The sequence below is a fragment of the Doryrhamphus excisus genome, chromosome 8 (assembly GCF_030265055.1).
Source record: "Doryrhamphus excisus isolate RoL2022-K1 chromosome 8, RoL_Dexc_1.0, whole genome shotgun sequence".
NCBI classification, from domain to species: Eukaryota; Metazoa; Chordata; class Actinopteri; order Syngnathiformes; family Syngnathidae; genus Doryrhamphus; species Doryrhamphus excisus.
In genome coordinates, this window is record NC_080473.1 from 13,969,881 (window position 1) to 13,987,122 (window position 17,242).

The 17,242-nt window shown below is 39.0% G+C and overlaps 1 protein-coding gene across 6 annotated transcripts in view; it reads left to right on the forward strand.

Moving 5' to 3' along the window:
• Positions 1-17,242, forward strand: part of sphkap (SPHK1 interactor, AKAP domain containing) — a 120,586-nt gene that overhangs the window by 58,392 nt on the left and 44,952 nt on the right. For all 6 annotated transcript variants that reach the window (XM_058079040.1, XM_058079041.1, XM_058079039.1 and 3 more), the window contains one exon: positions 5,507-5,571. In XM_058079040.1, the coding sequence (XP_057935023.1) occupies positions 5,528-5,571 (44 nt within the window). In that variant the 5' untranslated portion in view covers positions 5,507-5,527. The remainder of the gene's footprint in view (positions 1-5,506; positions 5,572-17,242) is intronic.

Sequence of the window (17,242 nt, forward strand, 5' to 3'; positions counted from 1 at the left end):
GATGTTAAAACCTGCATTTAGAAGATTTAGAAGAACAGGTTTTATATGTTCTACAGAGTATATATAAATACTCTATTTATAAAGACGGAATCCTACTTTGCGGGAATTGACTTATCAGGTCTGGAACCAATTAACGGCGATAATCGAGGGATTGCATAAGTCTTCTTTTGAGCTTCTCCTTTGTTTCCTGTTTGGCTCTCATCCCATACCCGGGTGCCTTGACTGAGTCGTTCGGGTGCTCATTGGCAAACTTGAGACAGGCATGCTGCGACAACAGGAATGTGTCGCCTCGAGCAAGGGGAACCTTGTGGACTCCGCAGGGGATCTTAATCGATTCCAGTGAAGTGCGACACTAATGGTTTTCTTAGTGAATGTGCACCTAGCTCCCGTTAGATGATGAACAAACTCCATCCATTCATCCAACCGTTTCTTATGCCGTTTATCCTCATTTGGGTTGCAGGGGTATGCTGGAGTCTATCCCAGCTGACTTTGGGCTGACTTGTGTAATTCCTGACATCCCTCACATTTCTCTTCCTCACTTTTCTTGTATCGCTTCCGTTTATGGATAACTGAACACAAAATGATCTCTTCTGACAAAGCTTCTTGGTGAAAGAACGCAACTAATGTTCTCATGTGTGCTCATTGACTAAAATGGTGTGTAATTTTTGTTGCTGAGGGCAGTTTTGCAAAGTCAAAATTGATCCCATAAATCACTCTATGACTGAAATTCCTGAAATAGTGGAGTCATTAGATTGATCAAGTCTTATATGAATAGATTGTTAGCCGCTCCAGATAGGAGTGTTTATTATGCACAGAGGCTGAAATGAATAAGTGTGAGAGTGCACAGATGGCATGTTTATGAAAATGGGAGACAGGGAGAGAGAGAGCCAGGAAGGATAAAGGCGAGATCAAACACCCGAGGTCACAGAACCGATACTGTATAACCATGATGGCACTCTTTTTTAAATCAATTAGACCACAAAACCAGTACGCATGCAACTTCAAATGACTATTTGAAGCCAGTGTTATTTTGAGGACGGTCTTCCTGGCAAGTACTGCCGAGAACCCAGACACCAAAGTAAATGCACTTTTTTTTCCACAGAAAATGAGCTGCCATCCTGATTTTGCCAGCGCCTATTAATGCCTACGAAGTCACAACCCTCACTACCATCTACTTTGGTCGGTCTTTACAGATGTCCTGCAATGGAATTGCAGAAATCCAGTCTAGAGGTCACAAAAACATGCAGTAGTTCAGGTATCTCCAACCCGTCGATCTTTGGGAACGTACGAGTCGAGCATATAACGATGACAAATATCATATCAGTGTACCCCCCTGCAGATTGGCCAATCAAAGAGCACCAAAAACAAGCGCTGAGTAAAAAAACGGACTCTGTAGAGGCATCACAACACTCACCAACCAAAGTTCAAGGAGCTCCTTCCACCAAAAACTCCTTTATGTGCTAAGTCAGAGAGTTCGAATGTGAGTCGAAAGCCCAGCAGGTGGTCTCTGAAGCATCGTTTTGTATTAGTCACCGTTTGGATAAACACAAGAATCTGTTTACAGATGGGGAATTATTCAAGCAAAAACAAAGCGAAGACGACATCGTAATGGTAATGGTAATGGTAATGGTAATGGTAATGGTAATGGTAATGGTTTTATTTCATTTGAACATGCATCAGATTACAATTGAGTGCATCCCATAATCAGTTCACAGTTCCACATGTCCAAAAGGAGTAGGAAGAAGCAAAGCTTATTAAATCCTACCCCTCCATCTGGTACTTTTACAATCAGTAACTGTTACATTTGTTCACTTCCTGCTTTCCTAATGTAGTTTTTTATTTTTTTTCTTGTCATGTACTGAAGTATGAGGTGATATGACATACAATGACATAATGGGTACCATCGTAACATTTGTTCACTTCCTGCTTTCCATAATACAGTTTACTTTTACAATCAGTAACTGTTTCATTTGTTCACTTCCTGCTTTCCATAATACAGTTTAAGTTTTTTTTTTGGGGGGGGGGGTTAATAATGTACCTCGTACCAAATTACGAGGTAATATATATATATACATCAGAGCAACAATCAACTGTATCCCGTATCTCACTTGGTTCTGCAACTTTTAAGAGAAGGCTTGAGTTGCTATCGGAGGTTGTGGTCTTAATATGTGAATATTTTTCGTTACGAATCACTACACATATATACAGGTATTTACATATATAATAATAGATATTGTTTGTGTCAGAATGGTGTTCCAGGATTCTACACCAAATGATGACTTCCAACAGTCATAACAAGAGATATGTTAAAAAACATGTTTGTGAAAATGACTTTTCCATCCATAAACTGTCAGTGATGACGACTGACAGAGCGCCGGCTACGAGTGGTGCGCCTGTAGGGTTTATAGCGCTGTGCCTCAATGATGCTGATTTCCCACAATGTCTGAGCTCCCACTGAATTATTCATCAGCAGGCCCCATTGGAGAAAATCCTGGACTTTTCTGATGTCCCGACACTCGTCGACACACTCATCAACTCAATTAGAGTCAAAGTTCTTCAACAGCACTTACGGAAAACGCTAATGAAGGAGCTTGACACTACTCACGGAGATCTAATTCGTCATGCTGATGTTCGCCAGATGAGTCCTGTAGAGATTTGTTGATTTGCAGCTAGAGATGAAGAAGTTGCTGTCTATGAGAATGAGAAGCTAGCACAATTAACCTAGCATGTTTTTGGAATGTGGGAGGAAACCGGAGTACCCGGAAGAAAACCCACTCATGAACGGGGAGAACTCCACACAGAGATACCCCAGCAGGGAATCGAACACGGGTCTCAAAAATATAATAATAATCGTTCTGTTTTTTGATTGAATGCGGACTATTCGTAAAAAAAAAATGTATGGCAATTTAAGCTAATTTTATGTATTTTAGTGGCTGAATGAACACAAATACAAATTGAAGACATTTAAAAGACGCATTCAAAGACAATGAGGTGGTATTCTACCTCACTCAAACTTGATTGCTAGAACAACAGGCTTTCATTGCAGCTATCTCACAATGGCACCATCATCAACAAAATAATAACATAGGCTAGGCTAATAACTCAACTCTAAACTCCCGACTTCGCTTCCTGTTCGCAACGCACATGAGCATGAATTTCATTTGTGTCTTAAGTGGCTTATTTTCTCAGATTATGTCGTCAATATTGGTTAATATGAGTGTAATGGTAACCATAGGGGTGCTATTTCATGTCTTGAGGGCTCTAATGATGTTAAAACCCACATTTAGAAGGTTTTAAACAAGTTTTATATGCTCTACAGAGTATATATAAATACTCTATTTATAAAGAGAGAATCCTACTTTGCGGGAATTGACTTATCATGGTCAGGTCTGGAACCAATTAACGGCGATAATCGAGGGATTGCATAAGTCTTCTTTTGAGCTGCTCCTTTGTTTCCTGTTTGGCTCTCATCCCATTCCCGGGTGCCTTGTCTGAGTCGTTCGGGTGTTCATCAGCAAACTTGAGACAGGCATGCTGCGACAACAGGAATGTGCCGCCTCGAGCAAGGGGAACCTTGTGGACTCCGCAGGGGATCTTAATCGATTCCAGTGAAGTGCGACACAAATGGTTTTCTTAGTGAATGTGCACCTAGCTCCCGTTAGATGATGAACAAACTCCATCCATCCAATCAACCGTTTCTTATGCCGTTTATCCTCATTTGGGTCGCACAGGTATGGACATTTAAGCAAATTTTATGTATTTTAGTGAATGAAAAAAATACAAATTGAAGACATTCAAAAGATGCATTCAAAGACAATTAGATGGTATTCTACACTGGTCACTAGGTGTCACTAGAAGGTGAAACTTGATTGCTGGAACAACAGGCTTTCATTGCAGCTATCTCACAATGACACTATCATCATCAAAATAATAACATGTAACAATGTATTCACATTCATACGCATTCATAGTGGGTGACGTTTCTTGCCCAAGGACACAACAACAGAGGGTGTTGGTGCCCACACCACTGCTATATGTAGATATACATATAAGAGTTTGCATATAACATTTAAATAAAAACATGACAGTCGCAGGAATTATACAGCCTTGCATATAACACAATAAATAGTTTCCAGAATTTTGATTCTAGTTTGCATAATCTCTCATTCTGAATTATGCAGCACTCAAGCGAAGTGTACTCCTCAGCTCACGTAGCATAGCTTATTAAATTCATAATCCTCCGTCTCCCCATAACCTTGTTCCCTACTATCTTGGTGAACTCCTGACCCCTTCCTTGTGCTCCTGCAATAATATGCAATACCCTCAGTAACCTTCTTGTATTCCCTTGTATTGCAGTCAGCAGGGCCTTCGTTTGGTATTGCAAATGTAGTTTTCGTAGCTTTTAAGTGTATTATCTATGTTCTTATCATTATTCATTAAAACATATCATAAGGTTTTAATGACAATTTGGTCTTTTCACGGGCGGCACGGCGGTCCAGTGGTTAGCACGCAGACCTCACAGCTAGGAGACCAGGGTTCAATTCCGCCCTCGGCCATCTCTGTGTGGAGTTTGCATGTTCTCCGGTTTCCTCCCACATTCCAAAAACATGCTAGGTTAATTAGCGACTCCAAATTGTCCACAGGTAGGAATGTGAGTGTGAATGGTTGTTTGTCTATATGTGCCCTGTGATTGGCTGGCCACCAGTCCAGGGTGTACCCCGCCTCTCGCCCAAAGACAGCTGGGATAGGCTCCAGCATACCCGCAACCTGAGTGAGGATAAACAGCATAAAAATGAATGGGATGTAAATTTCTACCTTCTTTGTGTGACTGATTATGCTGAGCACCCCTGCCAATCAAATTTGATCAAACAGATTGATGAAACAGATTAGGTAGGTCTCAAGCTGTTAAATGTATAATGAACCCTAACGAAGGATATTTCCTTTTGGGATAGCGACTTGAATTGTTTCATATTTTGCGGTGAATATTTCATGTGATTACAGGAGGCATTCTAGCATGTCAGCAACAACAAAATAAGCTGTGGTGCGTTTGGGGAGCGCAGCGTGCTGGCTGGCAGGGACCTCTGACACACAGCGGGAAGAACATATGGTGTGAAAGTCCCGTAGACGTTAAACACGTACTCGCTGTTACCATGTTACTTTTGGCAAGGCATTCAGGGATGCTATAAATAGAGCTGCGTTTGAGAGAGAGACATGAAATTGCGCATGAAAAATGTATGTTGAATACAACTTGACGCTGGAATGAATAATTAGCGCAATTCAAAAATGATGCGGCTGGAAAAAGGTTCCTTCAGTTGGAAGCAATAGAAGCAACTCTGATATCAACATGACAGCTAGTACTGTACTACTAATGTTGATAAATGCTGATATATCACATTGTTGGCTGCAGTTTTTGAGGCTTTTGTATCTGAATATCTGATCTGTTCACATCTTAAATGTGTTTAAAGTACATCGACAATTCAACCATAAATGTGTTTGTCCGTTTCAGGTAAAGAGCAAGGAGAACACCATGCTGGTATCACTGTTCACCGCGTTGCGCACCTTCACCGAACTGTAAGTGCAATAATTTCTGTTCAGGCATTCTTTTCAGCCATTCACACTCACATTTATACCTATGGATAATTTAGAGTAGCCAACTAACATATGCAACCCATACATACTGTACTCTTCATATTCATTTCCACAAGCATATTATTATTATTATTATTATTATTATTATTATTAAGGAATAGATTTTTTTTTAAAACTACTTATTTTTTTATTTATAGTCATCTACACTTAAATTCATGGATGTGTATAACCTTAAAGATTTTAGGAAACATCTAGTAACATTTTAGTTTAATGTTTTATTTGCATTTTAATTTTAACAATGACTCATGGTGTCATCTAATAAAAAAAACACACTAAAATCATCACACAGCAACTCAACACTCAAAAGATAGCTAAGAAATATACAATACAAATACCAAAAACACTAAAATCATCACACTATTTATTTTTTATTTATGGTCATCTACACTTAAATTCATGGATGCGTATAACCTTAAATATTTTAGGAAACATCTAGTAACACAGCAGTTTTAGTTGCATTTTAATTTTAACAATGACTCATGGTGTCATCTTACAAAAAAAACACACACTAAAATCATCACACAGCAACTCAACACTCAAAAGATAGCTAAGAAATATACAATACAAATATCAAAAACACTAAAATCATCACACTATTTATTTTTTGTTTATAGTCATCTACACTTAAATTCATGGATGCGTATAACCTTAAGAAATGTAGGCAACATCTAGTAACACAGCAGTTTTAGTTGAATTTTAATTTTAACAATGACTCATGGTGTCATCTAACAAAAAAAAACATTAAAATCATCACACTATTTATGTTTTATTTATAGTCATATACACTTAAATTCATGGATGCGTATGACCTCAAAGATTTTAGTAAACATCTAGTAACATAGCAGTTTTAGTTGCATTTTAATTTTAACAATGACTCATGGTGTCATCTAACAAAAAAACACACACACTAAAATCATCACACAGCAACTCAACACTCAAAAGATAGTTAAGAAATATACAATACAAATACCAAAAACACTAAAATCATCACACTATTTATTTTTTTATTTATACTCATCTACACTTAAATGCATGGATGCGTATAACCTTAAATATTTTAGGAAACATCTAGTAACATAGCAGTTTTAGTTGCATTTTAATTTTAACAATGACTCATGGTGTCATCTAACAAAAAAAACACACTAACGTCATCATACAGTAACTCAACACTCAAAAGATAGCTAAGAAATATACAATACAAATACCAAAAACAAAAAAAAAACATTAAAATCATCACACTATTCATTTTTTATTTATAGTCATATACACTTAAATTCATGGATGCGTATAACCTTAAAGAATTTAGGAAACATCTAGTAACAAAGCAGTTTTAGTTGCATTTTAATTTTAACAATGACTCATGGTGTCATCTAACAAAAAAAACACTAAAATCATCACACTATTATTTTTTTTATTTATAGTCATATACACTTAAATTCATGGATGCATACAACCTTAAATATTTTAGGAAACATCTGGTAACATAGCAGTTTTAGTTGCAAAAAACACACTAAAATCATCACACAGCAACTCAACACTCAAAAGATAGCTAAGAAATATACAATATAAATACCAATACGAGTGATGAGTTTAGCGTTCTTTGTAAGTTGATACCGTGAATCAGACTGTTATATTGACGAATGACCTCCTGTGAGTTCCATTGTTCATAAATTCATAGAGGAAAGAGAAGAAACATTCCATCATTACATGTGTGTGTGATTATGATGCATTCTAGTCACTATCACTGCAGCCTAGGGTGTCCCCTCGGGTGTCGGGTTCGGGGATAACGGAAATGAAAAGAGAATTACTTTTGCATGTGTTAGGACAGCTCAGACCGAGAGGCGGTCATAAAGTGCTAATGGATGGCCGAGCGCAATGGGACAGCAGGCCTTCGAGAACACCTCTCAGCCCGCAACGCACCTTTGCCGCCTCGGCAGCATGGGCTATCGAACAGGTGTCACAAGCGCACACCCGGGAAGAAAAGTCAATTGAACAGATGGTGAGAAGAGAGGGGTGACTGTTATCTAATATTAGAGGAGGTGTTAGAGGAGCAGATGTTTACAAGTCCTGGTGCATCTGCAGCTCTTTTGTTTGCCTTGTCACAGCACATTCGAGTGTTTGTTTGGGAATTTCCTCGTTCTGCTGATATAATCCTTGATTCCAGAGTTGCCATGGTGAGACACTCCCTATTCCATACAATATATACAAAGGTATTGGCACACCTCTTAATCATGCGTGCATTCATTTTCATCATTTGTTAGGTTGACTGTTTGGCCGTACGATAGCTGAGACAATGTATGAAAACAAGATGAAAATGAGAGTATTCATGTCCAATTACCATATTTCATGTCTAATTACCATATTTCTGGACTGTGGGAGGACAAGTACCAAGACAAAAATCCAGAGATTTGAACCTGTTTTGCTGTCTCCCTCTGACCTAACAAATTTTAAATTTTAAATTTTAAATTTTAAATTTTAAATTTTAAATTTTAAATTTTAAATTTTAAATTTTAAATTTTAAATTTTAAATTTTAAATTTTAAATTTTAAATTTTAAATTTTAAATTTTAAATTTTAAATTACCATTACCATTACCATTACCATTACCAATTAACATAGCATGTTTTTAGAATGTGGGATGAAACCAGAGTACAAATAAATTAAATTAAAAAAAATAAAAAATTTAAAAATTTAAAAATTTAAAAATTTAAAAATTTAAAAATTTAAAAATTTAAAAATTTAAAAATTTAAAAATTTAAAACAAAAAAACAAACTGTATTATGGAAAGCAGGAAGTGAACAAATGTAACAGTTACTGATTGTTAAAGTACCAGATGGAGGGGTAGGATTTAATAAGCTTTGCTTCTTCCTTCTCCTTTTCAACATGTGGAACTGTGAACTGATTATGGGATGCACTCAATTGTAATCTGATGCATGTTCAAATGAAATAAAACCATTACCATTACCATTACCTTCAACTTTCATGGCAACAGTTTAAGCAAGGCACCTTTTCCACCCCCAAACATCCCAGTGCCTGCAGGTTTGGTTCATTTGGTTGGAGGTTTCTCTCCTGGAGGGAGTTTTTCCTCACCGTCGTCTCCGATTGCTTGCTCACATGGGGTTCAGTTGGTTTCCTTTAATGCGTGAGGAGCGTGTTACTAGACCTGCTCCATGTGGGAAATGCCTTGAGATAACGTAGGTTGTGAGCTGCTGCTACACAGCATAAATACAGTTGACTTGCTTTGAACTACAACACAGATTCTGAGCCAAAAGGTCCTCTTATTTAAAATGACTAAGCTCAGGAATGTTCTTCTGGATGAAAGGATAAAAACTCCTGCAGACACACCTCAACATCTTGTAGAAAATCTTTACACAGCAGCGTAAGCTAGTGCATCGGTATTATCATTCACTTTCATGTCCACATATATTTGTACACATGTGTGACCATTACGAAGCCATCATAGTGGTCATCATAGTGAATTATCCACCATTATTCAAATAAAGGTTGAATTTATACTTGCTTAAATAGCCCTTAAGCTGCAACAACCTTGACATTTCATTGTAATATATGAGCATGAACAGCAGAATGGTGTAGATGTTCTGATAAGCTTCATTGGAGCGTTCAAAACAGCGAAGGGCACAGTGAAACACTTCCTTCCGATGCATGCATAGACTTGCCTGGTTCAGTCATTTGGGATTCTGTCAAGTTGGGCAACAGGGTCAGCTAGACAGACACCTGAAGAGTCAGATGTTATATACGTTATATACATGTTGACAAAGACACATGTTTATTGCACGGTTATTGCATGGTTTATTGCATGGTTTGGACACGTGGAACTGTGAACTGATTATGGGATGCACTCAATTGTAATCTGATGCATGTTCAAATGAAATAAAACCATTACCATTGGATGGGATGGGAATCTTTATCCATCATGGAGGACAGGTTAGCTATCATTCAGGTCAGAGCTGGAATTCTTCAGTTCAGTTCTATCAGTTTTTTCCAGCCTCTTCCTGTCAGCTGCTGTGATGCTGTTCTCCCAGCAGACCACATCATAGAAGAGTAATGTTTATTAACGCACTCTTGCACTTGCAGTAATTGACCTCAGTTGAATGTTTCCATCTATACAGGAGGGTTGAGGGGGTATGCTGGAGCCTATCCCAGCTGAGTTTGGGCAAGAGACAAGGTACACCTTGGACTGGGCACCATCCAGGGCACATATAGACCATATGTTGGGTGTTTAATCATGAAAATGTATTGGTTCCAGCTTCCCCAGTCCCATCAATCATTGCCTTGTCAGTTGGACAGAAAGAATGACACATTTTCATACCTCAACGACACAATATGTCGCCTTCTAGTCATTCCCAAAATGTCACACATGAGCATTTCTGACGTTGCCAAGAATAATTTTGTTGTTAACTTGTGTTGTGTATGGATGTAGGTCTGTGCCACCCAACTCGTTTCCTTGCTGTCTTGTGACAAGGGCTGGATGATTTGACTGCTGCTTTCATGCTAATTTAGGGTGCTTACATCGTCAGGCCTTCACGGTCATTTTGCAAACTTGTCACAAAAATGCTGCTTTTTTTTCCACAAAAGAAAAAAAAATTATAGATTTTCAGCCGAGGGGTGAAAAGAATGTATTTCTCTCCATCTTCATGGTGGGAACTGAGAAATACTGTGTTCAAAGTGATATGCCAATATTACACCTAGTATGAGTTTACCATCAGGGTCAAAGAAACTATTTCGAGAAGCATATCAGAAACTGTAATGTGTGTATGCTTTTTTTTAAACACACACACACACACAAACACACCAACAGACATAAACAGAGTGAATGGGTAGATACATGTTGACGTATTTTTCAGTAGTACTCTCATCACGGAGAAATATTTGAAAAACAAGAAGCGAAAACTCTCTTAGACACCAGTAATAGTTTTTCATTGATGACAGATGACAGTCTGGCAAGCTACGTACTTTGTATGCATTGGAACCCGTTTAAGTTGACCTTGTTTATGTCGACAACACACCTAAGGCTACGTTCACGCTGCTGACTTTTTGCTCATATATGACCTGTATTGATTTTTTCATGTCAATGTGGACACTATATTTGCAATTTTTTGAAATGCAAGACAGACCTCATTTGTATGTGAATATACATCAAATATGTAACCGATGGAGACCGGAGTTCAATTCCAAATTTAAAAATTTAAAAATTTAAAAATTTAAAAATTTAAAAATTTAAAAATTTAAACATTTAAACATTTAAACATTTAAACATTTAAACATTTAAACATTTAAACATTTAAACATGTAAACATTTAAACATTTAAACATTAAAAAAAACACCTTAAACTGTATTATGGAAAGCAGGAAGTGAACAAATGTAACAGTTACTGATTGTAAAAGTACCAGATGGAGGGGTAGGATATGGGTGTTCAGTAATGAAAACATCATAAGTGAGCTTGCATAACAATTATACTGTATCTGATTTGCACATAATCTCATACTTTTATGCATTTTAACAAGCATACAATATAGTGTAAATGTTATGCTAGCTCAAACGCAATGTTATTTATATGACAATAAATTATGTGCTATATATATATCACTATGTACTTCGGTACGGGACAAAAAATTACAAAATGAAAAAAAAAAAAAACAAAAAACCTTAAACTGTATTATGGAAAGCAGGAAGTGAACAAATGTAACAGTTACTGATTGTAAAAGTACCAGATGGAAGGGTAGGATTTAATAAGCTTTGCTTCTTCCTACTCCTTTTGGACATGTGGAACTGTGAACTGATTATGGGATGCACTCAATTGTAATCTGATGCATGTTCAAATGAAATAAAACCATTACCATTACCATAAATACACAATACACAAAAGTACCAACAACACCCAAATCTAATAAAATAGCAGGTGGACTCACCATAGTTTAATTCCCATTTCTTTCTGAAGAACTTTTGTAAAGGTCTGATGTTACCATAAACGATAAACATGAATAACTTTTTCCCATCACCTCATGGATTTTATAGCGGTGTCTGTAACTTGATGCTGAAATTGACTGCGTGTATTCCGAAGATCTGATGTTTCTCATCTGATATCGAACATCGGACAACTGAACATGTCCTAAAATGTACAGCGTAATTATATGCTAAATAAATACTACCATTGTATTAGAGATCCACAGATTTAACGGGTGTACCGACTCAAGCGTCTGGTAAGTATTGACAGTATGGATACACATTCTACAGCAGATGTGGTGATAATCATGCTTTGTATACCGATACTACGTATGTGTGCATGTGTATGTGTGTGTGTATTGACAGAGACGGCATTGTGGTTTGTAGACCACAGGGACCCAGACAGTTTCTCCTTCGGCCATCTGTCTGAGCATCTCAGCGGAGAACATTGAGTACAGTAATACGTTTGAAAAATACTTTTGTGGTATGAAACAAAACACTAGAGTCCAGAGTAACTATGAACACACCATGCATTGGGTTTTCCCAATTGATCAGTTTTTTTGTGACAACCGATGGTGGTCAATACCGACACACTCTGACAGTGTTAGACCCAGACTGGCAAATTTGGCTATCCAAATGGGGGCGACCAGATGGGCCGACCCACCTCATTGACCACAAGGTCACCGTCGCCATGTAAGGTTGGAGTTCTTGCGGTGGAAGATGGCATTAGGGCACTCAACTGCAAATGACGGAATCCATGAAAGACCGCTGTGTGAAAACGGAAAAGGAATTCTGTCCTGGTGAATGCAGAGGAACCGGACACGGAAAAGATCCAGGAAGCAGGAAGTCACCAAGACTAAGTTAAATGTAGGGCTTGTTGTCAAATACGTTGAGGAACTGGACGAATATTAACAATCTTGACTTCAGTGGTGCCAACTTGACGGTTTTGTCACTCGATCTGGTGACATTCGACATTTTGTCAAAAGTGACTTGCGACAAATCTAGCGACTTTTTCTGCGGTCTTTAGGGAGTTTTCTGGTATTTTTGGGACACACCTATTTTGTGTTCTTACTGAGCAACCGCGGGTTCTGTTGACAGGTCTACTCAGATCTGCTTCCGAGTCACAACACCGCGGGGGTGGATCTCTAAAACGCAAAAGGTTTTTAATCTTCCGTTTGCTTGGATAAAAGAGGCGGGTTTTTGTTGACTTTTTTTCGTCTCTCCAACAATGTTTTTTTCCTACAGCATTTACAAGATCATATGCAGATCATATGCAAATTATAGGATAGCAACATCTGGGACTTGTAGGACATCCAATTTTTACTTTTATTACTGAAAAGCTGGCAACAGTGCTTGAATTCAAAGAAATGGAAAAGACACAACTCACAAAGATTTGATGCATCTTGAACTCTGCAACAATCTGCAAATATTGCCTATAATAACATTCATTCATTCATTTTCTACCGCTTACCCTCATGAGGGTCGCGGGGGTGCTGGAGCCTATCCCAGCCGTCTTCGGGCGAAAGGCGGCGTACACCCTGGACTGGTCACCAGCCAATCACAGGGCGCATTTAGACAAACAACCATTCACACTCACATTTGGAGTCGTCAATTAACCTAATTTTCCAAATTTTCCTAATAACTAATAATTTTTTTCCTTGAACGTGGTCAATAAGGCATTACGTAATCTGTATCCAGAAATTCATTAATTCATTCATTTTCTACCGCTTTTCCTCACGAGGGTCACGGGGGTTATAGTCAAACAACCATTCACACTCACATTCATACCTATGGACAATTTGGAGTCGCTAATTAACCTGGCATTTTTTTGGAATGTGGGAGGAAACCGGAGTACCCGGAGAAAACCCACGCATGCACGGGGAGAACTCCACACAGAGATACCCCGGCGGGGAATCGAACCCGGGTCTCCTAGCTCCTTACAAAGACGTGAACTATGACTTTTTTTTTTTTTTTTTGCTAGATTTATTTTTGAGAAGGGTTTTGGCCAAATGTTCAAATTTAATGGCTTCAAAAATATAATAATAATCATTCTGTTTTTGATTGAATGCGGAATATTCGTAAATAAAATAAAAAAAAAGTATCACAGGGCACATATAGACAAACAACCATTCACACTCACATTCATACTTATGGACAATTTGTAGTCGCTAATTAACCTAGCATGTTTTTTGGAATGTGGGAGGAAACCGGAGTACCCGGAGAAAACCCACGCATGCATGGGGAGAACATGCAAACTCCACACAGAGATGGCCGAGGGTGGAATTGAACTCCGGTCTCCTAGCTGTGAGGCCTGCGTGCTAATGCCTATAATAACAGAGTATTCCAAATTCAACATCATAAGGTATTACCTAATCTGTGTCTAGAAATGTCTCATAAATTGTGCAATTAATTTTTTTTTTTTTTGTCTTCCTCCGAATTTTCTGCCGCGAGATGACATGAGGGTGCAAAACTAAGGATACATGTGTATTGATAATTCATAATAGGGTTATATATATTCATATTATGTCACACCCCTATGCATTGCATCCCTTGTTATTATGTTCCACACCATACAAATGCAATGTACACATACTAGGTGCACATTACCCCCCCCCCCCCCCCCCACTACCGATGAAACGTAATCTCCTTCAAGTCACCTTGGCAGTAAATTAGTCACCACCTGTCAGACAGACACTGGAGGCTCAATTAGTCTGCTTATAAACAGACATCATTTTATGTTAATCGCATTGTCATACTTCTTATTTTAAATGCAATGGGAGTCGAATTTAGGTCCATAATGCCATCAGCATAGGTTGGCACTATTTACTCTGCCAGGATGTGTCATTGTGATTAATGTCGGTTCATCCAATTTGCATTAAAGGTGCTATGCTGTCATTTTTACACCTCGCTTCTTTTATCAATTGAGATGTTAATTGGTGATGTTTGGTGTGTTTTGCTGCTTTTTCTTTAATGTACTTTATCGTTTATCATCTCTTTTCTGTTGTGATGGAGCACTAAAATAAATTATAAGAATTGTTTTCATAGATAATATTTAGGTCCTGTTCAGCAGCTTATCCATGCATTAATATTCGTCTCTCATTTTGTCATAACAGATGTTGATGTGAAACAGGCAGAAATATGCAGTGCACTTAAAGGCATCATTCCTGGAAAGGAAGAAAGGAGACAGAAAGTTGTAAAACGATGTGATGTGTGCGTTCTATGAACAAACCATAAATCATTTGATGTATATTTCATTATTAAATGATGCTTTATTTCAAAGATGAAACAGGAAACATGGGCTGCACAGCCGACGAGTGGTTAGCAATTCCATCCTGGAATTTGCATGTTCTTCCCCGTGCATGCGTGGGTTTTCTGAAGGCACGTCGTCCAGTAGGAGGCCTCTGGTTAAAACCCAGGAGGTTATGTCTCTCAGCTGGCCTGGGATCACCTCAGGATCTGCTGGGAGGAGCTGGACGAAGAAATAGAGGGAAGCATGGACTTCCCTGCTTAGGCTGCTGCCCCACAATCCGACTTGGGATAAGTGGAAGAGGATGGATGGAAGGAAGGAAGGAAGGAAGGAAGGATGGATGGATGGATGGATGGAAGGAAGGAAGGAAGGAAGGAAGGAAGGAAGGAAGGAAGGAAGGAAGGAAGGAAGGAAGGAAGGAAGGATGGATGGATGGATGGATGGATGGATGGATGGATGGAAGGAAGGAAGGAAGGAAGGAAGGAAAGAAGAAAGGATGGATGGATGGAAGGAAGGAAGGAAGGAAGGAAGGAAGGAAGGAAGGAAGGAAGGAAGGAAGGAAGGATGGATGAATGGAAGGAAGGAAGGAAGGAAGGAAAGAAGGATGGATGGATGGATGGATGGATGGATGGATGGATGGAAGGAAGGATGGTGGGATGGATGGATGGAAGGAAGGAAGGATGGATGGATGGATGGATGGATGGATGGATGGATGGAAGGAAGGAAGGATGGATGGATGGATGGAAGGAAGGAAGGAAGGATGGATGGAAGGAAGGATGGATGGATGGAAGGATGGAAGGATGGAAGGATGGATGGGTGGATGGATGGAAGAAAGGAAGGATGCATGGATGGATGGAAGGAAGGAAGGAAGGATGGAAGGAAGGAAGGATGGAAGGAAGGAAAGATGGATGGATGGATGGATGGGTGGATGGATAGAAGGAAGGAAGGAAGGATGGATGGAAGGAAGGAAGGATGGATGGATGGATGGATGGATGGAAGGATGGATGGATGGATGGATGGATGGATGGATGGATGGATGATGGATGAATGGATGGATGGATGGAAGGAAGGAAGGAAGGAAGGAATGAAGGATGGATGGAGGAGATGGAAGGAAGGAAGGAAGGAAGGAAGGAAGGATGGATGGATGGATGATTGGAAGGAAGGAAGGAAGGAAGGAAGGAAGGAAGGATGGATGGAAGGATGGATGGAAGGAAGGAAGGAAGGAAGGAAGGAAGGAAGGATGGATGGATGGATGGAAGGAAGGAAGGATGGAAGGATGGATGGAGGAGATGGATGGATGGATGGATGGATGGATATTGTATACTGTAAGCAAGCAGTGCAATGAACATGAATGCACTCTACCAGATGTGCATGCAAAATAAAACGACAGAGTATCCAGAAAGAAAAGGAAGCAAGGAAAGATGCTGGATGTGCGATGAAGCAGCGGAGGAGAGAAACGAGTCAGCAACTCACACTCATACTCTCTCCATCTCAAAGGACAGATGTTTCCCCGAGATTAAAATTCCAACTCTGGGTTTCTTCATCTGTATCATTTCCATCCTACACCAGGATGGTTTCACACTTCTTGAGCCGCCAGAAAAGGCTCCCTTTTTCTGTGCGGCTGTCATGTTCTGCCTGTCTCCCATTTTAATAAATGACGCTGATAAAACAGGCTTATGGGACAGGTTATGAGGCCATGGTAAATTTAGCTCTGTGCAGATTGAGTATTTATCAGAATGTTTACAGCCGCCGCGTACAATTCATGGCTTTTCCATTTCGTCATGAATCTTTCAACTGTGGAAATCTTAGCCCCCCCGATGCCAGACCCATCATCTCTCATTCATAGCTGGCCCGCCGGGGACATTGTTGTGAGTGGAAGGCAACCGTAACATGAAACCAGGGGTGCGATGTCCACAGTCAGGGCCGCATGCTGAAAAATGAAAGGATTCAAAAGCCGCTTTGATATTTGGTCAACCAACACAAGAGCTCAGAGGCACGCAGGCTAGGAATTTATATTTCAAGAAAAAAAATGCAGCTCAGCTTTGTGATGTAGGTGAAAAACTGTATTATTCACAAGACCGATACAATACATTCATATAATAATATAACGCTGTGCAAAATTTAGCATGAATTGTTTCATGAACTTACTCGATATCACTAAGAAAATGCCTTTATTTGGTCTCATATGGTAAGTGTGTGCAGCACAACTGTATGTTTTAGGTAAGAAAAATGTTTTTTTTTAATAAAATTACAATAGGCAAGGTTTTATTTGGGATGGAAAAAGTATCGAACCGTCACAAAAATGTATCAAAACTGAACCGAACTGTTAATTTTGTGTATCTTTGCATCCCTACTACTAAGATGACATTATTTTTCCTCATA